Genomic DNA, 25,614 nt, shown 5'->3' on the forward strand with positions numbered 1-25,614 from the left:
ATGATAAATTGTAAGAGTTGCTCATGGGTAGGCCGAACTAATATAATAAAAATGACTATTCTACATAAATTAATTTACTTATTCAGTGACATACAAAACTATCAAAAATTATTTTATAGCACTAGAAAAAATAATAACAAAATTCATATGGAAGGACAAAAGGTCAAGAATATCAAGGGAATTAATGAAAAAAATGCAAAGGAAGATGATCTAGCTGTACCAGAGCTAAAACTATATTATAAAGTGTCAATTGGGGTTAAGTGACTTGCCCAAGGTCACACAGCCAGCAACTGTTAAGTGTCTGAGGCCAGCTTTGAACTCAGGTCCTCCTCAATCCAGGGCCAGTGCTCCATCCACTGTGCCACCTAGCTGATAAAGTGTCAATCATCAGAACTGTTTTGTACTGGCTAAGAAATAGAGTAATGGATCAGTGGAATAGGTTACGTACCCAAGACACAGTAGTAAATGACTATAGTAATCTACTGTTTGGTAAACTCAAACACTCCAGCTTCTGGGATAAAAACCCATTATTTGACCAAAACTGCTGGGAAAACTGGAAAATAGTATGGCAAAAACTAGGCATAGACCAATATCTCACACCGTATACCAAAATAAGGTCAAAATGGGTACATGATTTAGACATAAAGGCAAATTAGGAGAGGAAAAAATGGTTTACCCGTCAGATCTGTGAAGAACAGAAGAATTTATAACCAAACAAGACATAGAGATGGATAAGAATACAATTCATTACCCAATTGGGAAATGGTCAAAGGATATGAACAGGTAGTTTTCAGATGAAGAAATTAAAGCTATCCATAGTCTTATGAAAAAATATTCTCAATCACTATTGATTAGAGAAATGCAATTTTTTTTTTTTTGGTGAGGCAATTGGAGTTAAGTGACTTGCCCAGGGTAACACAGCTAGTAAGTGTCAAGTGCCTGAGGTCAGATTTGAACTCAGGTCCTCCTGAATACAGGGCCGGTGCTCTATCCACTGTGCCATCTAGCTGCCCCGAGAAATGCACATTTTAAAAGTTCTGAGGTACCACCTCACACCTATCAAATTGGCTAATATGACAAAAAAAGAAAATAATAAATGGAGAAGATGGGAGAAAATTGGAACAGTAATGCATTGTTGGTAGAGTTGTGAATTGATCCAACCATTCTGGAGAACAATTTGGAACTATGCCCAAAGGGCTATAAAACTGTGCATACCCTTTGACCCAACAATACCACTATTAGGTCTAGATCCCAAATAGATCATAAAAAAGGGGAAAGGACACACATGAACAAAAATATTTATAGCAGCTCCTCTTTTTGGTGGCAAAGAATTGGAAATTCAGGGGATGCCCAACAATTGGGGAATGGCTGAACAAGTTGTGGTATGTGAGTGTAATAGAATACTACTATGCTATAAGAAATGATGAGGGGGCAGCTAGATGGCGCAGTGGATAGAGCACCGGCCCTGGAGTCAGGAGTACCTGAGTTCAAATCCGGCCTCAGACACTTAACACTTACTAGCTGTGTGACCCTGGGCAAGTCACTTAACCCCAACTGCCTCACTTAAAAAAAAAAAAAAAAAGAAATGATGAGCAGGGAGATTTCAAAAAAACCTGGAAAGATTTGCTTGAATTGATGCTGAGTGAAGTGAGCAGAACCTGGAGAACATTATATACAGCAACAGCAATATTGTGTGATTATTAACTATGATTGACTTAGCTTTTCTCAGCAAATGATCCAAAAATATTTTTTAAAAAGACAATACAGGGGGCAGCTAGGTGGCGCAGTGGATAAAGAGAGCACCAGCCCTGGAGTCAGGAGTACCTGAGTTCAAATTCGACCTCAAACACTTAACACTTACTAGCTGTGTGACCCTGGGCAAATCACTTAACCCCCAATTGCCTCACTTAAAACAAAACAACAAAAAAAAAAAAACCAATACAGTGATCCAAGACAACTCCAAAAGACTCACAATGAAAAATGTTCTCCACATCCAGAGAAAGAACCATGGAGTCTGAATGCAGATTGGGGCATACTATTTTTACTTTTTTTTTGCTTTTTGTTTTTTCTTTTTCATGGTTTTCCCCATTTGTTCTGATGTTTCTTTCACAACATAACTGATGTGGACATATCTTGAACATGATTGTACTGTATATCCTATATAAGATTTCTTGCTGTCTTGGGGAGGGAAGAAAGGGAGGGAGAAAAATTTGGAACTTAAAATCTTACAAAAATGAGTGTTAAAAACTATCTTTACATGTAATTGGAAAAAAATACCATTAAGTGAAAAAAAAATGAAATATTAAAAGTAAGTTTAAAAAAATAATAATTGTTCATCCTGACATTTCCCCACTCCACAGATACGCAATGAATTAGAGAAGCAGATGAATTGCAACCTGAAGGAATTCAAAGAATTCATTGACAATGAGATGCTTCTCATCCTGGGCCAGATGGATAAGCCCTCCCTCATCTTTGATCACCTCTATCTGGTAAGAGGCTGAGGCCCAGGTTACATGTGTGGCATTTTTTTGTTGTTGTTTTTCTCTTTTCAAGAACATGAATCAGTCCCTGAGGGCCCAAGGGTTTCTAAGAAAACAGCAGGCTCAGGCACTCAATGACTTGAGAAACAAATATTTTCTTGTCGGGGAGAATCCCCAGTAAAGTTTTATTTCTGGAGAGCAATCTGTTGGTCTATTCTCAAGGCAGTTGTTTGAAATGTGGTTTATGACTCCCAAATCTTAAGCTGGTGCTCAGACTCTCTCCTACCCTTTGTAATATGTGCACTCCTTTGAGTGCCCTCTAGAAAGCTGAAGAGCTTTCAGCAAACATTAAGTGACCACTGTTTTCCACCCTGTGCTTTTTGTTGTGGGAGATTCAGAGGCAAAGAAAACAGGCCACCTTCTGTTAGAAATCATGTGGTCTAATGGGGAATGATAAAACACTTTCATAGGTAGAAAAAATACTGAATAGAATGGAACAAGTGCCCTAAGGTTTGCCAAGCACTCCTCTCCCTGTTCTCCTGTGATGGTAGTACAGTATGTATTTAATCTCTATTTTACAGATGAAGAAAAAAAGGTTCAAAGAGATGATCTAACTTGCTCAGAAGCAAGGGAGTCGTCCGAGCCAAGATTTGAACCTTAATCTGTATCCAAATACAGTCTTCTTTCTATTTTATCTCCCTGCTTTGTAATCCAGCCCCCTAATTTATGGAAGAGAAAAGTAAGGCCCAGAGAAATTAAAGAATTGGGCCAAGGAGGGATCTTAGAATACAAGATCAGAGAGGAACCTTAGGACACAGAGAATGTCAGAACTGGGAAATACTTTAGAACGTGGAATGTCAGAGCTGGGAGGGGGCCTTAGAACAGGGAATGTCAGAGCGGGGAGAGACCTTAAAGATCATCTGTTCATCACCCTCTTCTAATAGTACAGCAAGCAGGCCGGCAAGGTTAAAATAATCTGCCACACAATTGGGCAGCAGGGTTGGGGGAGATGTCCCAAGCCAATGATTTCTCTGCTTCTAGATGAAATCTTCCTGCCCAGTGTTGGTCTCTCCACTAGGTGGCATCCCAGGCTCTAGGAAGGTTGTGCCCTTAACCCGGGTTTAATCATCTCATTAGCAGGGGTTAGTGCTCTGTATCACTTTTTCCATGATTGCTCCTAAAGGAATTTCAGATTGGAGCCATTCTTCTCCCCCACCCTTCCCGTCCCATGAAGTGAATTCTGGGTCAGAGGAGCTGAGCAGAAAAGACAGAAGACAAAGGCAGGAAAAGTTTGGTGAAGGAATACAAGCCCTGGTTACTTATAAAGACCCTCTTTCTCCTTAGAGAAGACAGATTATGAAACCCTCTGTCTTCTCTGTAGAGACATGAGGGATTACACTCTCAGATAGCGTCACTGTGCAGGCTGTCTGCTTAACTCTTATAAGGCAAGATTCGGTGTTTGGGGGTTGGTCTAGCTGGAAACGATGGTGATATAAAACAAAAGGCATCAATAAGTTTTAACTTTTAAAATTACTAGTATTGGATTCAGAGGATCTAGTTTAAGATCCATCAATATTCTCTGTGCCTCCCTAGGAAAATCACTTCACCTTCTGAAGCCTCAGTTTCCTCATTTGTGAAATAAGGATAGTAATACTTGTGTTACCTGATGCACAGGGTGGTTCAATTCAGCAAAAACTTATCATAAAAGTATTTTATTATTTTCCAGTTACATGTAAAGATCGTTTTCAACATTTGGGGGCGGGGTGCAATGAGGGTTAAGTGACTTGCCCAGGGTCACACAGCTAGTAAGTGTCAAGTGTCTGAGGCTGGATTTGAAACTCAGGTCCTTCTGAATCCAGGGCTGGTACTTTATTCACTGCACCACCTAGCTGCCCCTTCTACATTTGTTTTCGTAAGATTTCTAGTTCCAAATTTTTCTCCCTCCCTCTCTTCCCTCCCCTCTCCCTAAGACAGAAAGCAATCCTAAAGAGGTTATATATGTACAATCACATTAAACATATTTCTGCATTAGTCGTGTTGTGAAAGATGAATCAGGACAAAAGGAAAAAAACTCCAAAACTAAAAAAACAAAAACAAAGTAGTTCAACCTGTATCCATATTCTACAGTTCTTTTTTCTCGATGTGGAAAGCATTTTCCATCATGAGTCCTTTGGAACTGTCTCAGATCATTGTATTGCAGAGAAGAGTCCATCACAGTGGATCATGCACAATGTTCAGCAAACATTTATCAAGCACCTACTATGTGCTGACCACTGTTCTCATGAAGACAGTCCTCGGAAAGTGTGTTTACATTGTTACTGTAACATTCTTTTGGGGGGGGGGGTGCAGGACAATGAGGGTTAAGTGACTTGCCCAGGGTCACACAGCTAGTAAGTGTCAAGTAGTGTCTGAGGCTGGATTTGAACTCAGGTCCTCCTGAATCCAGGGCCAGTGCTCTATCCATTGTGCCACCTAGCTGCCCCTGTAACATTCTTTTTATGTTCTTAATATATTAGCTCCCTGAGGGTACTCACTATTATTTATTTTGCCTTCATTTCCTCAACACTTTATCCGGGGCCTCATCATCATAGGCATTTAATAAATGCATGCTCAGTTATTGATTGAATTGTCCTAGCTCTGCCAGTGCCTTGCCTTGTGGCCTTGGACAAGTGCTTTCCCTTCTCTCCACTTCCATTTCCTCTTCCATAAAATGAATCCAAGGATTGGAGAGTGGACTGGGACCTTGTTTGCCATCTGGTCCAACCTATACATGTCTCCAAAGGCCCTTCCAGCTCTAAGATTCCAGGTCAAAGGACCGTCTCTTTGGACTGAGAGCTAGGAGGGGTCTTGGAGGTCCCCTAGACCAAAGGGTCTTAAACCGTGGCTCGGGACCCCATACGGGATCACAGAACTTTGGCAACAGTCAAAGGTTAGGTATACCTATTTTATATACCTATATACCCAGGGTCGCAAATAAAAAAAAGTTCAGGAAGTACTAGACTAGGTCCTTCCTACCATTATACACACACACACACACACACACACACACACACACACACACACACGTACACACGCACACTCACACACACTCACTCTACCGGTGAGGAGCCCAAGGCCCAGATAGGGTAAGGGTAATAATGTCCAGAGCTGGGATTTGTAGGTGATTCTTCATGTTTGTGTCCTATGCTCATCCTTCCACATTGTGGTCTAAGACCTCATAGAATAGAATCCAGTCAGCCCCTGGACTGAGCCGTGTGTGTGTGTGTGTGTGTGTGTGTGTGTGTGTGTGTGTGTGTGCGTGCACACACGCACACATGCACACGCATGTACACGCTCATGCACACACATACACGCACCCCTCTGCCATGGTTAGTAAGTAAGTCCCCTGCCCACTCTGGAAGGGAATCCATTGGGCGAGCCTCACAGTGCTCACTGAGAATGAACACGGGGCCCAAGAACAAAGCGATGCTGTTCTCAGTTTCCCCAGAAATTCCCTCACTCCCTTTAGGAATGTTTTTCCAAGTGAGTTTTTAATGGATAATTCCTTTGGAAGGCATCGTGATGTTGGAACTGAGAGAAGGGCTAGGAAGGAGCGAGCATCTCCTGACTCTCTGTTTCCACAAAGCTCATGGTCCAGGGCGACAATTACACCCTGGAGAAAGGGGCTGCTTAGGACATAAAGTGTTACACAGCACGGGTCAGGCCTGGAAGAGAGCTTAGAATAGATTTTTTTTTTTTTAACCTAGAAGGGGTATTAGAGCTTAGAGCAATCATTTTGTCAGGGCTGAAAGGGACCTGAGAACAGGGGATGTCAGGGCTGGCAGGGGCCTTAGAACAGGGGATGTCAGGGCTGGGAGGGGGCTTAGAACAGGGGATGTCAGGGCTGGCAGGGGCCTGAGAACAGGGGATGTCAGGGCTGGGAGGGGGCTTAGAACAGGGGATGTCAGGGCTGGAAAGGGCCTTAGAATGGGATGTTAGGGCTGGCAGGGACCTGAGAACAGGGGATGTCAGGGCTGGCAGGGGCCTTAGAACAGGGGATGTCAGGGCTGGGAGGGGGCTTAGAACAGGGGATGTCAGGACTGGGAGGGGCCTTAGAATGGGGATGTCAGGGCTGGCAGGGGCCTTAGAACAGGGGATGTCAGGGCTGGGAGGGGGCTTAGAACAGGGGATGTCAGGGCTGGGAGGGGCCTTAGAATGGGGATGTCAGGGCTGGGAGGGGCCTTAGAACAGGGGATGTCAGGACTGGGAGGGGCCTTAGAACAGGGGATGTCAGGGCTGGGAGGGGCCTTAGAACAGGGGATGTCAGGGCTGGGAGGGGCCTTAGAACAGGGGATGTCAGGGCTGGGAGGGGCCTTAGAACAGGGGATGTCAGGGCTGGGAGGGGCCTTAGAACAGGGGATGTCTGGGCTAGGAGGGAGCTTAGAACAAGGGATGTCAGGGCTGGGAGGGGCCTTAGAACAGGGGATGTCAAGGCTGGGAAGGTTTAAGGGCTGTTCCATCTATTTCAACCTCGTTCACCAATTAAAAAACAAACTGAGCCTCAGGAGTTAGAGGCCTTCCCAGCCAGAACCCAAATCTTGAGCCACCATGGCTCTTCTCCCCCACCACACCATACCCCCTGCCCCGCCCCCAGCTCCTTGGTCCTGAGCATCAGGAACAGAAAGGTGAATTAGAAGGGAAATTGCTCTGAGTGGGGCCCCTTGCACTTGATACCTTAGCCTTGCCCAAATCCTTCCTGGGTGACTCTAGGCCCCGCCCGCAGGCGCTTCCTGAGGCTGTGGCCCTCTGAACACGCTGGCATTTCTGTGTGTGCTCTGTTTCCTAGGGCTCTGAGTGGAACGCGTCCAACCTGGAGGAGCTGCAGGGCTCAGGGTGAGTATGGGGGCGTTATCAGGGCAGCTTCACTGAATCAGGCCCATCCTGAACAAGTCCCTTTACTTGTGTCTGCCTCAGTTTCCTCATCTATAAAATAGAGATGATAACACTTTGCTTCACAGGTTTCTTTTTATTTTTTTTAGGGAGAAAAGTAGAATATTTGTAAAGTTCTTTTTAAACCTTTTTGGGGGGGTGAGGGCAATTGGAGTTAAGTGACTTGCACAAGGTCACACAGCTAGTAAATGTCAAGTGTCTGAGGCTGGATTTGAACTCAGGTCCTCCTGACTCCAGGGCCATGCTCTATCCATGTGCACCACCTAGCTGCCCCCACCTTTGGTACCTCTTAAGGCAATATATGTCCTGTGTTTGGAAAAAGAATTAGGTTTGCTCTGGTTGGGCCCCAGAGGGGGAGACCCAGGAGTGAGGCCCATGGAAGGGGCCCATGGAAGCTTCCCTAACGAGACTGTCCAAGAGTGGGGGTGGGCTGGTTTGACTATATGGGCTCCCCCTCATTGGGAGACCCTTCAGGCACAACTAGATGGCCATTTGTTGGGTATGTTGTTGGTTGTTGGGGGTATGAATTGAGCTGGATGGCCACTAAGATCCCTTCCAGATCTGTACATCAAATGATTACATCCCTCCAGTGGATTCTATGCAAGAGATCCAGATATTTTTTTTTCTAACAAAAGCGCCTAATGGTTTATGTTAACACAGGGCATAACAGAGACAAAAAGGGGAAATCCAGGGAGATTTCAAGAGGAAGATCCCAACTCAGGCCTCTGAGCTGAGCTTTGAAATCAGTCCATCTACCGTGTGCCCTGCCCTGAGCTGAGCACTTGGGATACAGAGAAGGGCAAGTAAATAAACCAGTCCATGTCACTGGGGAACTCAGAGTTCGATGGACCCTGTGTCAGAGGCACAAGTCAAACCTGGGTCCAAAGCCAGTTGTCTTATCAACTACACCTCCCCTGCCTTTGAATAAGATGGAGATGAGGAGCATGTGAAAATGGCTGGGACCGTTTAGGGAACATCTGGTAGTCCCAAGTTTGTCCAGAAAGTAGAGTCCTTTAAACTCAGGGAAGGGTGGATTGTTGGTTATTATGGAACAAGACAAGAGCAGTAGGTTACATTCAGGTTGTTGGGGCTTCTGATGCCAGGTAGAGCAGGACACTTTCTCTCCGGGATGCAATATGGAGCTACAGAGGTTTTTTTCTTTATTTATTTTTTTTGCAGGGCAATGAGGGTTAAGTGACTTGCCCAAGGCCACGCAGCTAAGCATTTAGTCATGCTGTGAAAGAAGAATTAGAGCAAAAGGGAAAACCAAAAAAAAGAAAAAAGAAAAAAAAGAAATAGTATGGGTCAATCTGCATCTAGATGCCACAGTTCTTTTTTTCTGGATTTGGAGAGCATTTTCCATCATGAGTCCTTTGGAACTATCTTGGACTATTGTATTGCTGAGAAGAGTCAAGTCTATCACAGTTGATCAACACACAATGTTGTTGATACTGTGTACAATGTTCTCTTTGTTCTGCTCATATCACTCAGCATCAGTTCATGCAAGTTTTTCCAGGTTTCTCTGAAATCTGCCTGCTCATCGTTTCTTACAGCACAATAGTATTCCATTACATTCATATACCACAACTTGTTCAGCCAATTCCCTAATTGATGACATCCCCTCAGTTTCCAATTCCTTGCCACCACAAAAAGAGCAGCTATAAATATTTTTGTACATGTGAGTCCCTTTCCCTTTTTTATGATCTCTTTGGGAAAAAAGACCTAATAGTGGTATTGCTGGGTCTAAAGGGTATGCCAGCTTTATACGGGATTTTGGGGGGGGGGGGGGGGCGGGGCATTGAGGGTTAAGTGACTTGCTCAGGGTCACACAGCTAGAAGTGTCAAATGTCTGAGGCCAAATTTGAACTCAGGTCCACCTGAATCCAAAGCCAGTTGCTTTATCCACTGCACCACCTAGCTGCCCCCAAGACCTGTAGATTCAAAGAACATTGAGGGAACTGAGGATGGATTGGATTAGGAGCGATTTGAGGCAGGGAGACTGTTAGGAGGTTGGTATAATTGTCCAGGTGAGAGGTGATGAGGCTTGAGGCTGAAGTGATGTGAGGGGAGAGGAAGAAGGCAGTTATGACCATTAGAAAGGTAGACCCAAGAGGCTTAGCAACTGGTTGGATGTGGGAGATAAAGGGACATAAAGGACAGATGGAGAAAAAACCTTCCCCAAAACCAGCATAAGTTGAATGGAGAGACCAGTTCTGTGGAGAAAGATGATGAGTTCAAGTTCAGGCCAACATGGCCTATTTGTGATGCTAATTGGGGTTTGCCAGGACTGATACCCAGGGAAGAAATCAGGAATCTCTGCTTACTGTCTGCTTGATTCCACTATTTTTTTAAACAAGTTTTTTTTAATATCACCATAATTTTTCTCTCCCAGTATCCCTTTTTCTTCCTCTCCTAGAGAGCCAACTGATATAACAAAAAGTGTTTTTTTTAAAATAATAAGAAAGAAAAAAATCATCATAGTTGATCAATACATTGAAAAGTTTGAAAAATTTGTATGTACAACATATAAAATGTATATTACTTATGGGCCTCTTATCTCTGCCAAAAGATAAGGTGAGAGTGTCTTCTCATATCTCTTTATTCAAGTCTCATTTGATTTTTATAATTTTATAACACCCCCTTCTAATTTTCTTTGTGGTTCTTTCCATTTTTTTTTCTTTTCTTTTTAAAAAAATAGAATTTCTTCCCCCCACCCCCAATTATATATAAAGACTATTTTTTGTTCTCTCCATTTCTATTGTTGTCTTTATGTATATTGTTTTCTTGGTTCTACTTCCTTCATTCTGCATCAGTTCATGTAGATCTCTATGCTTCTCTGTATCCATCACACATAATTTCTTAGATTGCAGTGAGAGTCCATCACATTCACCTGCCAGTTGGTTTCTCGATTCCCCAGTCAAAGAACATCTACTTTGTTTCCAGTTCTTTGCTGTTACCACAAGTCCTTCCATTAGCTTTTAGGTTTTAAAAAAATGTTGGAGAATGTCTTTTTCTAAAAAAATTTTGTTTCAGTGAACAAAAATCTATTTTCCTTCCTACTCCCCTCCATTAAAAAAAAAAAAACTAAGTAAGAAAAATAAAATCCTTGTAACCAATATGTATAGTCAAACAAAACACATTCCACATTGGCTGTGTCCCAAAAAATAGATGTCTCAATCGTGTGCCCACAGTTGCTGGGATTTTCTGAATAAATACTGACCTCCCGCCTGCCAGGAACAGTGTGGGGAGCCCAGAAGCCCTCACTCCACAGCAGGATGAGAGACAAATGTTCCAATCTGGATTCCAGGGAACAGATGTCTGAACGTTGCTATTATTTTTTTTTTAAGGGGGAAAAAAGGGGAAAAAAAACAAACAGCTCATGGAGGTCTAGCTTAGCCTTCCGCGGGTCCACCCTCGTGGCATCCACGAATGACCACATTTAAAAGTCAAGACTAAACAAATCCTAAAATAAATTTCTGGGGCTACTGGCCATGTTTTCTTTCTCTGGAAAGTCTCTTTGAAAAGCGAGGGTGGCGATAAGCCGTGGGCTCCAGCCCACTATGCCTAGAAGGTGCTTTCTTGCAGTAATCACAGCTTATTCCTGCAGCACCTGACAGGGTTTTATAGACATTAGCTCATTGGAACCTCCCAGAAATCCGGGGCAGGAGGAAGGATAGGAGTCATTCTCCATTTTTTACAGGTGAGGCCAGCCAGGGTCCCGGAAAGGTGAAGTCACTGGCTGAGAGGCACCCAGCGTGTAGACAGCAAGGCCCAGGACTAGACGGCTCAGGGCTTTGGGCACTTGAGCCCTCCCCAACCCCAGATGATATCTGAGCTAGGCCCCTTTTCCTTCCTCTCTCTCTGTAATTGCTTCAAATTTAAAGCCCGAAATTAGAGGCATCAAGTGAGAGAGAATTGCAGAATTGATTTGAATAAACACAGCAAGGAGCTAACAGACAAATGTGCCCAACTTTGACAAAACAAACATTTTAAGTGGGTTCTTTTGTTGTCATTCTAAAGTGTTTCTGAAGTCTGCATGGGGAGAATCATGGAATATCAGATCTGGGAGGGGCCTTAGAACAGGGAATGTCAGAGCTGGGAAAGGCCTTAGAACAGGAGATGTCAGAGCTGGGAAGGGCCTTAGAACAAGGGATGTCAGGGCTGGGAAGGGCATTAGAATAGGGAATGTCAGAGCTGGGAGGGGCCTTAGGACAGGGGATGTCAGAGCTGGGGGGGGCCTTAGAACAGGGAATGTCAGAAGAGGGACCTTAGAACAGAAAATGTCAAAATTGAAAGGCCCCTTGAAGAGAGAATAGCAGAGCTTGGAGGGGCCTTAGAACAATCAGAGCTGGAGGGATCTTAGAACAGAGAATGATAGACTTAAAGGGGGCCTTTAGAACCTGGGAGTAGAATGTTAGTGCTAGGAGGGACCTTTAAGCTGGTCCTTCCCCTAAATTTATAGTGTTAGAAACTGAGGCCCCGAGAGTAGTGACTTGCCTGAGGTCTTGGAACTTGGAAGAGGCAGTGCCAGGCCTGGAGCCCTGCTCTTCCGCTGTCCTGGCCTGTCCTTTTGTTCCCCTTGTGGGGCAGTGTTTTGGGTGGGGGGACATGGCGCCTTCAGGAGAGGAGGAAAGAGCAGGTTCAGGCCTCACACTCACGCCTCCCCTTGTCTTGTGCTCTCTGTCACTGCAGTGTGGACTACATCTTAAACGTCACCAGAGAAATCGACAACTTCTTCCCCCGGCCTCTTTGCCTACCACAACATTCGGGTCTACGACGAGGAAACCACAGATCTCCTCGCCCATTGGAACGAGGCCTATCATTTCATAAACAAAGCCAAGTGAGTGAGGGGCGACGCGCAATTGTAGGGGATCCCCAGCCTGGACTTGTGCCTGACTCGCTCAACTGATGTGCATTTAGTAAACACCTGCTGTGTGCCTGGCACGTCAAAGACTGTGGCTCTTCAGGAATAGAAGGTGCCCAGCAAGTGTTTACTAAGGATCTCATCTGTGTCAGACTCAGTGCTGGGCCCAGGAGGCCAACAAGGTCTCATGTGGTGTCTGTCCCTCAAGAAACTTACAGCTCATCGCTACAGTATCATGATTATGACTGTCGTACCTACTCCCTAGGGTTCTTGCGATGGATCAAGAGAAGGCTTTTATTATTAAGAAGCTGTTGGGGGCAGCTAGGTGGCGCAGTGGATAGAAGCACCGGCCTGGATTCAGGAGGACCTGAGTTCAAATCTGGCTTCAGACCCTTGACACTTACCTAGCTGTGTGACCCTGGGCAAGTCACTTAACCCCAATTGCCTTACCAAAAAAAGAAGCTGTTGTTGTTGTTGTCATTATTATATTGAGAGGCAGTGTGGTCAAAAGGGTAGAACCTGACCTTGAAGCTTGATTCCAGTCATTGTCACTCACATCCTTTGTGAGCCTGGCCAACCTTCGGTGCCACAGGGCAGCTCCACTCTCTCATGTTTCAGAACCAAGTGCCTATTGTTTAATGAAGGGACTTTCCTCCCTCGGGAGTTCCCAATATCTGATGAAGTCACAGCTCCAGCCCCCGTCTTTTTTGTTGTTGGCTTCCTGGAACATCCTCGCTAGTCTGGAAAGGGAAACAACAGGCCAGAAGGTCTGAGCAGCCCTGGGAGACTGGGCACAGAACACTCACAGTTGTGGATTTTTCGTTGTCAATTTGTCAATTTATTTGTTTGTTTTGGTTGGGGTTTTTTTGCAGGGCCATGAGGGTTAAGTGACTTGCCCAGGGTCACACAGCTAGTAAGTGTCAAGTGTCTGAGGCCGGATTTGAACTCAGGTACTCCTGAATCCAGGGCTGGTGCTTTATCCACTGTACTACCTAGCTGCCCCCAATTTGTCTATTTAGATACATGAGAGCAGAGAGAATTTGGGCCCTTCAGTTTAACATCAGAAGATAAAATAATCTGCCCAGGGAAAACATTCTGCTTTATGAAGCACTTGGGCTTCATTTGATCAATTAGGCAGCCTGCAAGATGGGCAGGGGATGTCATTATTGGCCTCATTTTGAGGGGGTTTCCCTGGTTCTGGGAACTCCTTCTGAATGATGGAGCAGTGAATTGAGAATCCAGGCCTGTAAGTCGGGAAGACTCATCTTCCTGAGTTTACATCCTGCCTCAGACACACTAGCTGGGTGACCCTGGGCAAGTCACTTCACCCTATTACTTCAGTTTCCTCATCTGTAAAATGAGCTGGAGAAGAAATGGCAAATCACTCAGTGTCTTTGCCAAGAAACCCCCAAACAGGGTCACAGAGTCAGACACAACTGAAAAAACAACTAAACAACAGCAGCCTTGCCATCATCAAGAGCTTAAGTCACTTGCCCCAGGGGTCACACACAGCTAGGTAGATTTGAAAATCAGGCCTTCCTGATTCCCAAGTCCGGCACTCTATACTTGCCACAAGGTCACCCTCATATAAACCGTCCCTGCCCTCAGGGTGCTTGCAGTTTCCAGCTGGGGGGAAGATGCATGGGGTGTCTTACACAGATAAATGAGGTGCCGATAAGTGCGATAGGGGCAGAGATGGGATCGCGACAAGGGGAAAAATAGGCGGAGGAGGTGACCACACGGCCCTGGGAGGCAGCTTGGATTCAAACCCTGGTCTGACACTGGATCCAGCCCACTTTCCACCTTACCGTATGTGTCCTCAGCAGCTTGGCCCTGGCCCACTTTCTGTTTGACTTGAGAAAGTCATCCTCGCTGCTCCCTAGTTTTCCTCATTTCTGTTTTTAAAAAAGAGGAGAGGGGCAGCCTAGATGGCACCAGGTAAAGCACCGGCCCTGGATTCAGGAGTACTTGAGTTCAAACCCGGCTTCAGACACTTGACATTTACTAGCTGTGTGACCCTGGGCACTTGCCCCTGCAAAAAAAAGGGGGGGGGGGTGCGGTGGAAGAGAAGAGTGTTAGACTCTATGGACTCCAGGGTCCCTTCGGTCTCTGTAATCTCTGCTCTTCTGCTTCCTAGAGGTGTGGCCTTTAGCAGGTCACACAACTTCCCTGGGCTTCCATTTCCTCACCTTATAAAATGGGTACAGTGTCTGTACCACCTCCCTCATGGGTCAGCTGCAGGGGAAAGCATTATAGAAATAGGAGCCTATGGGTTCTTTTCTTCCGAGGACCAAAGATATACTGGTCCCTTCTTAGCCGCAGGGCCTGGTTGCAGAGCTGGCATTTATTTTAATAAATGCTTGTTGACTGGTTGACCACATTCATGTCCTAGTGAGAAGGTCCAGAGCTCCCCTTAGGAGAGACTCTTAGAGATTTGTGGGCCCCAAGAGCAGTGCATTTGAGCAATGGAATTTGGAAGGAGGATACAGGCCCATGGGAGGGCCCCCCCTCCCCAGCTGGTCGGCCGGCAGAGCAGCCATGGGTAGCATAAACAGTCTGGCTGCCAGATCATTACCTTCAGCCCAAGTAAAGTTTTGCCCATTCCTTCTTCCATGCGCTGCCCCTCACTTCCTCTAGCTGAAGCCAAGTCCCAGAGATCATGGAGCCCACCAGACCTCCCTCCCTCTCCCCCTCTGTCTCACCCACCACATCTGTCACAAAACCAGCCCTTTCCCCAAATTCCCGAGGATATTGAAATAAAATCTCCACTCGGCAGGCCTTTGAGTTCTGGTGCTCAAAGTCTGTTAACGTGGGCAGAGAAAGGCCTGTTTCTAGAACACAGAAATAATGATCTGAGAAGTCTAGAATGGTAAGGGTCCTCCCCAGGCCCTCTGCTCCAAGCTGCTCATTTCTAACAGTAAAGGAAATTGAGCCCAGGAGTCAGACTGATGCAGGATCCCAGATCTCAGGCTGGGAAGGACCTTCATCTACTCAGCCCCCTCATTCTGCAGAGGAGGAAAAGGAGACTGGGAGGGTTTGACTCACCTAAGGTCAGACCTGGTTTTTAAATATTGACAAGATTTGAAATTCATGGTCCTCTGACTCTCCAGTCAGTGCTGCTTCCCAGGACTGCCCTCACCCCCCTGAGCATTATGACACAGAATAGGAGATCTGGAAATGCTTATTGCCTACACTTGCTATTTATCAAAAGGTTTAGAGCTAGAAGGGGCTTGTTGTTGTTTAAAAAAAAAAGTTTTTCTTAGTCACATCTGAGTCTTCATGACCTCTTTTGGGGTTTTTTGGCAAAGATACTTGGAGTGGTTTGCTATGTCCTTCTCCAACTCATTTTTACAGATTGAGGAAACTGAGGCCAACAGGGTGAAGTGACTTGCCCAGGGTCACACAGCTAGTAAGTGTCTGAGGTCAGATTTGAAACTCAAGTCTTCTGACTCCAGGCCCTGCACTTTGCCACCTAGCTGCCCCTAAGAAGGGGCTTAAACATCTCTTCAGACCTGCCTGATTCCAGCTGAAACAACTCTGCCGGCTGTTCCTTGGACACAATATTCCAATGGCTGTGTGACCCTAGGCAAGTCACTAACACCCAAATGCCTCACTAAAAAAAACCAAACAAACAAAAAAAACATTCCATGGCTGCCCCCCATGCCTGGATATGGTCTCGCTCCTTTCCTGTGTCTGGCTTCTACTCCAACACTCAGCTGAGGTGCCACCTCTTACTCAAGGATCCCAATCCTGACCCATTCCTCCCCAAGGCTTAATATTCTCTCTCTGGACATTACATTGCAGTCTTTTCGTTTCCTCTTCTCTTTCCCGGCCAGGTCTCTGATTCTGCAACAGTGAGGTACTTCCAGTGAGGAAATCCCTTCCCCAATGTAGATCAGCTCTGCTCTGAACTTGGCCATCTTTTTTTTTTTTTTTAAAGGTGAGGCAATTAGGGTTAAGTGACTTATGCCCAGGGTCACACAGCTAGTAAGTGTTAAGTGTCTGAGGCCCCAGATTTGAACTCAGGTCCTCCTGACTCCAAAGCCAGTGCTCTATCCACTGTGCCACCTACCTACCCCCTTGAACCTTGGCCATCTTAACTGAGTTGCCTGAGATGGAATTTAAACTCGGTTTCTCCTGACTCTGAGCCCAGCTTTCTGCCCACTGTTCCATCTAGCCACCCTATCCAAATCAATTCAATCGCAGCAAAGTTAGACCTAGACCCAGGGATTGGAATTGGGAAGAACTAGGTTCTAATCTCTGGCCAGCAGACACTTAAGAACCATGTGATTCTGGACAAACCTCAGTTCCCTCATCTGTACAAAATTGAGGGAATCAGCTACATAACTTGTAAGGGTCCCCTTTCAGCTGTAAATCTGCGATCCTCCAAATTGAATTGAATTAGCAGAACCAGAGCTGGGGCCTGGACGCCCTTCGTCGCTTACCTCCGGGTGCTATTTGGCCCCTTTCTCTTCAGGGGGGCCGCTGCTCTGACCCCCTTGCCTATTTCTCACCTGCTCTCTCTGCCCCTCTCACATCATAGACTCCCCCACAGGATCCTGGCAGGGGCCAGGGCTGGGGGCTCACCTCATCGAACAGCTCCTGGCGTTGTCAGAAAACTTCCGGCTGCCTGATTTTGGATGCTGCTTTGGGAGCCCAGAGGAGGCCTTCTGGCTCCATCCAGATACACCCATTCTTAGACCAGCTCTTCTCTGGCAGAACCAAGCCCCAAGGCCCGTCCCTGGGCAGGGCCTGACTCAGCCTGCTTTCCATCATGCCTGATGTATTTTGCAGTTTGGGGGATTTCTTTTCTTGGGTGTGTTTGTATGTATTCTGTAAACATCTAGGGCAGGTGAAAAGGATGGGGGGGGTTAGTTAGGATGGAAGATGGGGGGAGTGGGATTTTGGTGACTGAAAAAGAGCTCTTAGCCTTGCTTCTTCCTTTCCTCCCCTGGCCTTGGCCTCCACTTCCTCCCAGGAAGAACCATTCCAAATGCCTGGTGCACTGTAAGATGGGCGTCAGCCGCTCTGCCTCTACAGTCATTGCCTATGCCATGAAGGAATTTGGCTGGCCCCTGGAGAAGGCCTTCAATTATGTGAAACAGAAACGAAGCATCACCAGACCTAATGCGGGCTTCATGCGGCAGCTGTCTGAATACGAAGGCATCCTCGATTGCCAGGTGAGGGCTGGCTGCCCCCAGGCTGCCCCAGCAGCAAGGGGAGGGGGAGCTGGGAAGGAGGCTGGGTTCGACATCCACCTCCAGCACTCACTGGGAGGCACTCGGGAGCGTTAGGATGCCCTCATCTGTGAAATGGGGGTAACTCCCCCTAGGGTGAGCCTCCCATGTGTACAAAGTGCTTGGCAAAGCTGGAGGTGTCAGCTGTTATTAATGCTGTTATTGTTGTATCGCAGGTGGGTTGGATTCCATGATCTTTGAGGGTCCTTCCTCAAGTGTAGCCCACCCTGTAAACACAGAGCGGGTTAGATCTAGAACTCAAGGGGACCTCAGAGGTCATTGGATCCACCCTTTGCATTTTACAATTGAGGAAACAGACCTAAGGTCATAGTGGTTAAGTAGCAGAACCAGGTTTCGAACTCAGGACCCCTGATCCAGATCCATACTGCCTCTTCATTGTTGCACTCAGGGGCTACCTTTAGTATTCATTCATCGCTGATGTTCTTTGAGTACTTTAAGATTTGCAAAGATGGCCGTTATCTCAATGGCCCTGGGAGGCAGGTGCTACAGATAAGATTGCCCCCATTTTATAGGTGAAGAAATTGAGACAATTTTAGGATGGCTGGAAAATTTAACATCCCTCCTCCAGCTCCCTTTCCCCCTGGGTGGCCGACTCCTCTGGAAACTAACTTGGGAGAGATCCATTAACAATTGGAGAGGTTTCCTTGGTGTCATGGTGGCATCAGGAGCCCTGGATTTGAGTTCCTGCCCTCTCTGACCTACAGGATCCTCAGCTGTAAGATGAGGGTTGTAATTTTCCTCTCCTGCCACCCTGTCCTCACCTGCTTAAAAGCAGTGGAGACAAGTTATAGATGGTGCCCCATCTGACACTGACCCCGTGTCCGGCCCCCCTGCTCATTGTGCCCCTGGGGGAGCAGAGATGCTCTGGCAGAGTTAGACAAGGGACAGAGCCTATCACAGGAATGTTTCTCCTTTATTTTTCCCCAGTGCCTAGGACGGTGCATGCATATAAAACAGAGAAGATTAGAGCTGAGAGGGAGCTTAGAACTGAAAATGTCAGAGGTGAGAGAGAGCTTAGAACAGGGAATATCAGAGCTGGGAGCGTCTTAGAACAGAGGATGTCAGGGCTAGGAGGGGCCGTAGAACAAAGGATGTCAGGGCTTGGAGGGGCCTTAGAACAGGGGATGTCAGAGCTAGGATGGACCTTAGAACAGGGAATATCAGGGCTTGGAGGGCAGGGGCTTGGAGGGGGCCTTAGAACAGGGGATGTCGGGCAGCTAGATGGCGCAGTGGTGGTTTAAAGCACCGGCCTGGATTCAGGAGTACCTGAGTTCAAATCCGGCATCAGACACTTGACACTTACTAGCTGTGTGACTCTGGGCAAGTCACTTAACCCCCATTGCCTAAAAAAAAAAAAAAAAAGAACAGGGGGATGTCAGAGCTAGGAGGGACCTTAGAACAGGGAATATCAGGGCTTGGAGGGGCCTCAGAGCAGGGAATATCAGGGCTTGGAGGGGCCTCAGAGCAGGGAATGTCAGGGCTGGGAGGGTCCTGAGAACAGGGGATGTCAGGGCTGGGAGGGGCCTTAGAACAGGGGATGTCAGAGCTGGGAGGGTCCTGAGAACAGGGATGTCAGGGCTGGGGAGGGTCCTGAGAACAGGGGATGTCAGGGCTGGGAGGGTTCTGAGAACATAGACCTCAGGGCTCAGAGAAAGAATGTTAGGACCAGGAAAGTCCTGTGAAGAGAAAGCTGAAGATATACAGGCCCCTGGAGGATGATCTGGGCCAGTCCTCTCCTTTTAGCTGTGAGGACACTGAGGCTCAGAGGGAGATGGCAGTGCAGTGAGTGATAGAGGGGATGAGAAGCCAGGGTCCCCCAGCGCTAGGGCAGGCATTTGGTGCCAGGACCACGGTCCCGGGCTGACCGCCCTCCGCCTTTTTCTCCCCAACAGCAAACAGCGTCATAACAAGTTGTGGCGGCAGCAGACAGAGAGCAGCCTCCCACAGGGGGCTGACGACCCTCCTGGCCCCGCTGCCTTTCTAATGGAGAGCTTGGACGTTGACCTAGAGGCCCGGCTGGCCCCACTGGATAGCCCCAAGCAGCCCGGGCTCCTGGACAGGCAGGCCTCTGGAGGCTCAGCTTTCCCTTACTGCTTCCGCCAGCTCTCAGACCCCCTCCCCAATTCCTCGGGCAATGGGAGTGACTTCATCCAGCTGGAGGATCTGGAAAGAGATGCTCTTGTGGGAGAAGGGGTCCGGCCTCATGAAGCATCTCCTGAGCCGTCCAGACGTCCCCGGAAAGGGTCCTCCTTGTGTGACAAGGAGGTCAGGAAGAAGCTAGAGTTCGGGGTCCCCAGGGCATCAAGTGGTCCTCTGGCCCAGGTGGAAGAGATGGAGCGGGATGAGAGCCCGAGAGCTGAGAGGCGGGCCCGGCCCCTGAGCCAGCCACTGGAGACCCGTCTTAACCTGAAAGAGAATGTCAATAACAACAATAGCAAGAGGAGCTGCCCTGAAGATTTTGAGGTACACTCAGTGCTGGGGAAAAGGGGGGATCCTCCAGGCATCTCTCTTCCAACTTCAGCTCCCAGCTCTGATACTTCATGTGACCCTGGCCAAGTCACATCTCTGGAAAGGTAGTGTGGCATGGGAGAATGTGTTGGAATTGGAACCATGAAAACCTGAGTTCAAATCCTACCTCAGACACTTAGTAGCAGTGGGACCCTGCGTAGGTCATATCCATTCTCCTCTTTTATGAAATGAGGGGGCTGAATCTGAAGGACCTTTTCTTTTTCTTTTTCTTTTTTTTTTTTTTTTGGTGAGGCAATTGGGGTTAAGTGACTTGCCCAGGGTCACACAGCCAGTAAATGTCAAGTGTCTGAGGCCGGATTTGAACTCAGGTACTCCTGAATCCAGGGCTGATGCTCTATCCACTGCACCACCTAGCTGCCCCTTTTCAACCCTAAATCTATAATCCTATGCTTCTTGTCCTCAGTTTCCTTCTCAATCGACAGAGGAGATTGTCCTTAGGTGATCTCTTGGGCCTGTCGCCCCTGAATTCCCTAATGGTTCCTATTTGTATAGCAACTGAAGGTTTTGCCAAGTACTTGCCCGCAACTAAGGTGCTACAATGGGAGTCAATGAATCAGCCAGGATTGATGAAGTCCCTGCTATATTCCAGACTTGGTGCTAAGCACTACATTTGGAAAGGAAGCCTGGCTCTGTGACTGATTGGCTATGTGACCTTGGGCAGATGACGACTTTTCTGGACCTCGCTGTAGGAACAAGGATTACAGTCCTTGCATTCTTTACCTCATTGGGCTATGATGTGCCAAGTGGCATCAACAATATTAATAGCTACCATTTCTACATTGTTTGAAGGTTTGCAAAGCACTTTACAAATAATTTATCTCATATGATCCCTACCCTGAGAGGAGGTAGATGCTATTATTATTTTTTTTTTTTTTGCGGGGCAATGGAGGTTAAGTGACTTGCCCAGGGTCACACAGCTAGTAAGTGTCAAGTGTCTGAGGCTGGATTTGAACTCAGGTACTCCTGAATCCAGGGCTGGTGCTTTATCCACTGCGCCACCTAGCTGCCCCCGGTAGATGCTATTATTAATCATTTTACAGATGAGGAAACTGAGTTAGGCAGAGCTAGGGTCACACAGCTAGTGTCTGAGGATGGATTTGAACTCAGGCCTTCCGGACTCTAGTTCTGTGATCTATTCTGATCCATTAGGTCTTATTTTTTTTTTTTCCACTTACAAATGAGTCAAGCTATGGAGGAAAGAAGGGAATAAGAGCCCTCGCCTCCAAGGCCTAAAGGGCTCTTATTTTTTGCACCAAGTGCCTGGCTTCAGAGACTCAATATGACCCCAACAGAATTCATTATCTTTGCCCCCAAAGCCTCCCCCTCCTCCTCCCTTCCCTATTGCTGTCCAAGGTACCACCATCCCCCTGTACTCCAGGTTGTAAATCTCAGGGTCTTCCTTGATCCCTCCCACTCTCTCGCCCCACCCCCTTTATCTGCAAAATGAGATGGGACTAGATAATCTCCATCTAAGATTCCTTTCCACCTCAAAATGACTGTTCTGGGATACATCAGGACCTGGAGAGAACCTTCAAAATGATCAAATCCAAATCTCTCATTTTACAGATGAGGAAACTGAGGCTTGAAAAAGCATATCCAGGGGCAGCTAGGTGGCGCATGTGGATAGAGCACCCGGCCTGGAGTCAGGAGTACCTGAGTTCAAATCCGGCCTCAGACACTTAACACTTACTAGCTGTGTGACTCTGGTCAAGTCACTTAACCCCAATTGCCTATCTAAAAAAAAAAGAAAGAAAGAAATTAAGTGACTCCCCAGGGTCATACAGCTAATAAGTAGCAATGGTGGGATTCACACCTGGGTCCTTGACCTCTAAATCCATCGCTCTTTCATACTGATTGGAGCCTGACAACAACCTCGTGAGGAAAATACCTCAGATATTATTGTCCCCATTTGACAGATGGTGAAGAGGAAGCTCGGGGGCACACAATCAGTAAGGGTCAAGAAGCAGAATTTGCACTCAGGTCTTCCAGACTGCTCTGTGACATGAGAATTTCCCACCTTTTCATGCAGTCGAACATGCGTGTTCTCCATTCAGATGTTCCCGTGCCTCGTCTCACTGTGCTTTGTTTCCCTCTAGCACGACGCCATATTTGGAATCCTGAACAAAGTGAAGCCTTCCTACCAGTCTTGTGCTGACTGCATGTACTCCACCCCCAGGGCGGCACCTGAGACCTTTGGGGAACAGTGTGAGAAGCTCAGCACCCCTTGCCATTTGTACCCAGCCTGCCCTTCTGCCACACCTTCCACCTTCCCCAGTGGACCAAGCAGCCAGCAAGTCCCGACTTGTGGAGAGACCCTCCCCCGGGTCTGAGAGAGGGCTCCCCAGCCCTGCTCCCGGCCTCCTTCGGCAGGCTGGATACCGACAGCCCTAGGTCCACTGCTGCCGAGCCCCAGGTGGCCTCTTGGACCCTCCAAGGAATCTCAGAAGGTCCTAGCAAAGTCACTAGCCCTCTTGAAGAACTCTCACTGTGAAAAGAGCCTCCCTACCCTGGAGGCAGTCAAGGAAGACCCAGCCTCCAAGAAGGAGGCCAAGGCCACCAAGGACCTGAGGCTCCTCTTGTTCAATAAAGAGTTGGCCAAGCCCACGACCAACAGCTACCTGATGCAGCACCAGGAGTCCATCATCCAGCTGCAGAAAGCGGGCTTGGTCCGCAAGCACACCAAAAGAGCTGGAGCGTCTGAAGGGCATCCCCCGCCGAGGCCGTGTCCCCACTCCGAGATGGTCCCCCCCAGCAGCAGGCTGGAAGCCAGCATCCCTGAGGAATGCCAAGAGCTGGTGCCCCCCCAAGGTGGGGCGTGCCCCTTGGCATGCCCTCCTTCCCCTGGCGAAGCCGGGGGTAGACTCAGAGAAATCGGAAGACCGCCCTCCCTCTGGAAGGGGCCTCCCAGAAGAGCTCCGGACCCTCCTTCCTCGGCCGTCTGGACCACACCAGCAGCTTCTCAAAAGACTTTCTCAAGACCATCTGCTACACCCCCACCTCCTCATCCATGAGCTCCAATCTGACGCGGAGCTCCAGCAGCGACAGCATCCACAGCGTTCGAGGGAAGCCGGGCCTGGGAAGCAGCGGACCCAGGAGATCGAAACTCGCCTTCGGCTGGCTGGCTTGACTGTCTCCTCCCCTCTGAAACGCTCCCACTCCCTGGCTAAGCTTGGGAGCCTCAACTTTTCCTCCGAGGACCTGTCCAGCGAGGTTGATGCGTCCACCATTGTGGATTCCCAGGATGCCAAGCTAAGCGAGTCTTCCTTGTCCCCAGGAGCCCCTTTCCAGCCCCTAGGAACACACCCATGACTTTGAAATTGTCAGGGAAGCCTGCCCCAGGAAACTTGACTGGTGCCCTGTGGATGGGCAGAAGTTGACACGAACTTCTATTTGCCTCCCTCCCCGCTCCCCTGACTCATATTTTCACATATTATTCCCATTTCTCGTTGTCAGCTCCTGACATCTCGGTTATTACGTAAAATAATCGTAATTATTTTACGATTCCCTCTATCAGGTCATAGCTGAAAGGGCTTGGGTTGGGGAGTCAATCACAAAATATATAGCACAAGTTACCTGGTTGAAAACCAAATGTTCTGGAAAATCCAGGAATTTCCTACAGGTCACTCAAGTGAAATACCCACCAGCTTGTCCATTTCCCAGAATAACGGTGTTGAGAAGCAGATCCCTCGTCACTACCATGCTGGGTTCCAGAGCCTGCTGAAACAAACGAATCATGATGATTCCATCATGGCGACCACATTTGGGCTCTTGTGGGAAACCTCTTTTGGGCAACATCAATCTACCTCTGTTCTGGTGGGGTTTTGTTTTTTGGGGGGTTTTTTGGTTCATTTGGGGTTTTTGTTCTTGTTTAAAAAACAAACACAAACAAAATCCTGGTAAACCCCACAAGGGCTCATTCCTGAGAATGGCCACATCAGAAGGGGCTTTTCCAAAACAAAGAAACAAAGAAAAAGTGTGGTTTTTCTGGTATCCCAAATCACGTTAGAGACAGAACCTCTGTCTAACAATGTTTCAGAGTGGTGATGATGGAAATCAAGGGAATATGTAGGAGGCTTTGGGGTCCCTGGTATCGCCCAGGTTGACTGCCCATTATGGAGTGGCATCTGGATTGTGGGTTGTGGTTTTGGAAGGGTGGGAGCGGCAGGGGGAGTGGTGCCACTCACTCCAAGACTGTCAACACTGGGATGCCCAGGCTTGAGGTCCATCATGGAGGGCTTGGAAGTGACAGGTCCCACCATCTGTTCACTACTGAATTCTCTTCTTATACTGTCTGAATGTCTTGATGTTTCATGTTTTGAAAACTCTGGTGTCTGGACCAGGGTGGAACTGGGGGCAGGTCAATCCTAGGCTTTCTCAATCTCCCTGCTGTGGTTCCTTCACAGAGACTAAGGAAATACCACCCTCAGGAAAGGGGCCAGTCCTCCCCAAAGTACCCCATATCACCCTCCATGAGGGTTTCCATCCTTTCTAAGAGATCTGCAAGAATTGTAAGAGGAGAGGGAAGGTGACAAGCATTTATTAAGTACCTGCTTTGTCAAGTGCGCGACAAATATTATCTCATAATCTGTCTTGATACCACCAGGTCCTTGGGGGCACCCACAATCCCTTCTTTTTGCCTGGGGCCATTTCTTTACCAAACCCAACAGCTCAGGCTAAGCAGTTCACACTGGTTTCCCATATCAGGAGGAAATGGAGGGAATTGTGGGGCCTTTATTTGGTTTGGGTTTTGAAATAGGTGGGGTCATTTTTGAACTTCCTGTGGTCTTCACCCTGGGCATCTGGGAACAGATTCTCTGAGACCAAAGAGCAGTTACTGAAGAATTCCAGGGATGTTTGCACATATTCCTCCTTCAACCACAAAAGGAGTGCTGGGCAAATGACGAGTAGGGTTAGTGATCTCCCTCCTTGGTTTCTGTGTTCTGTGGGACCTTCCACAGCCAGTGTTCTGTGCTCTTCTGGCCCCGGGATCTGCCCTTCTATGATTCCAAGACCCCTTCTAGTCAAGGTCACAGGGTATGGATATGAAATCCAGTCAAGTGACTACCTAAGTGGACAAGGGAGTCCTCAGACTAATTCACTGGCCCAGGATTTCAGACTCTGTAAAGCCCTCCCAGCCCTGGCATTCCCTGTTCTAGCTCCCCCCAGCTCTGACATTCTTGTTCTAAAGGCTCTTCCAGCTCTGACATCCCCGTTCTAAGGTTTCTCCAGCCCTGGCATTCTCTAATGGCCTTCAAAGCTCCAGCTTTCTGTTCTATAAATTCTAAGCTCTCCCTTCCAGTATCCCCCACCCCTCAGTCTTAGCACCATTCTTTTTTCTCTCTTAACCTCATTCCCACTCAAATGGAGGAAGATCCCTTTCTGTCATGCTGGGACCTGGCTCAGGATGGGGCATGGGCGAGGTAGGGTTGGGGGGAGAGAAGCTCAGACTAGAATAAGTGACTTAAGACCAAGGGATTCTAAAGCAGAGGGAGCCTAAGCCCAAGCCTCATCAGAAAGCTGGCTCCGGGCTCAGGCCTGAGGGAGGAAAACTGCT

General features: G+C 47.6%; 1 protein-coding gene across 1 annotated transcript in view; it reads left to right on the forward strand.

Moving 5' to 3' along the window:
• The window catches only part of SSH1 (slingshot protein phosphatase 1), a 94,630-nt gene extending 70,545 nt beyond the window's left edge, over positions 1-24,085 (forward strand). The window contains 13 exon segments of the mRNA XM_043977922.1: positions 2,361-2,489; positions 7,306-7,352; positions 12,102-12,147; positions 12,149-12,249; positions 17,252-17,449; positions 19,421-19,994; positions 22,157-22,285; positions 22,287-22,388; positions 22,390-22,470; positions 22,472-22,933; positions 22,936-23,134; positions 23,137-23,330; positions 23,333-24,085. Of these exon segments, the coding sequence (XP_043833857.1) occupies positions 2,361-2,489; positions 7,306-7,352; positions 12,102-12,147; positions 12,149-12,249; positions 17,252-17,449; positions 19,421-19,994; positions 22,157-22,285; positions 22,287-22,388; positions 22,390-22,470; positions 22,472-22,933; positions 22,936-23,134; positions 23,137-23,330; positions 23,333-23,437 (2,367 nt within the window). The 3' untranslated portion in view covers positions 23,438-24,085.
• The last annotated feature ends 1,529 nt before the right edge of the window (positions 24,086-25,614 follow it).

Source organism: Dromiciops gliroides, chromosome 1 (genome assembly GCF_019393635.1).
Source record: "Dromiciops gliroides isolate mDroGli1 chromosome 1, mDroGli1.pri, whole genome shotgun sequence".
Lineage (NCBI taxonomy): Eukaryota > Metazoa > Chordata > Mammalia > Microbiotheria > Microbiotheriidae > Dromiciops > Dromiciops gliroides.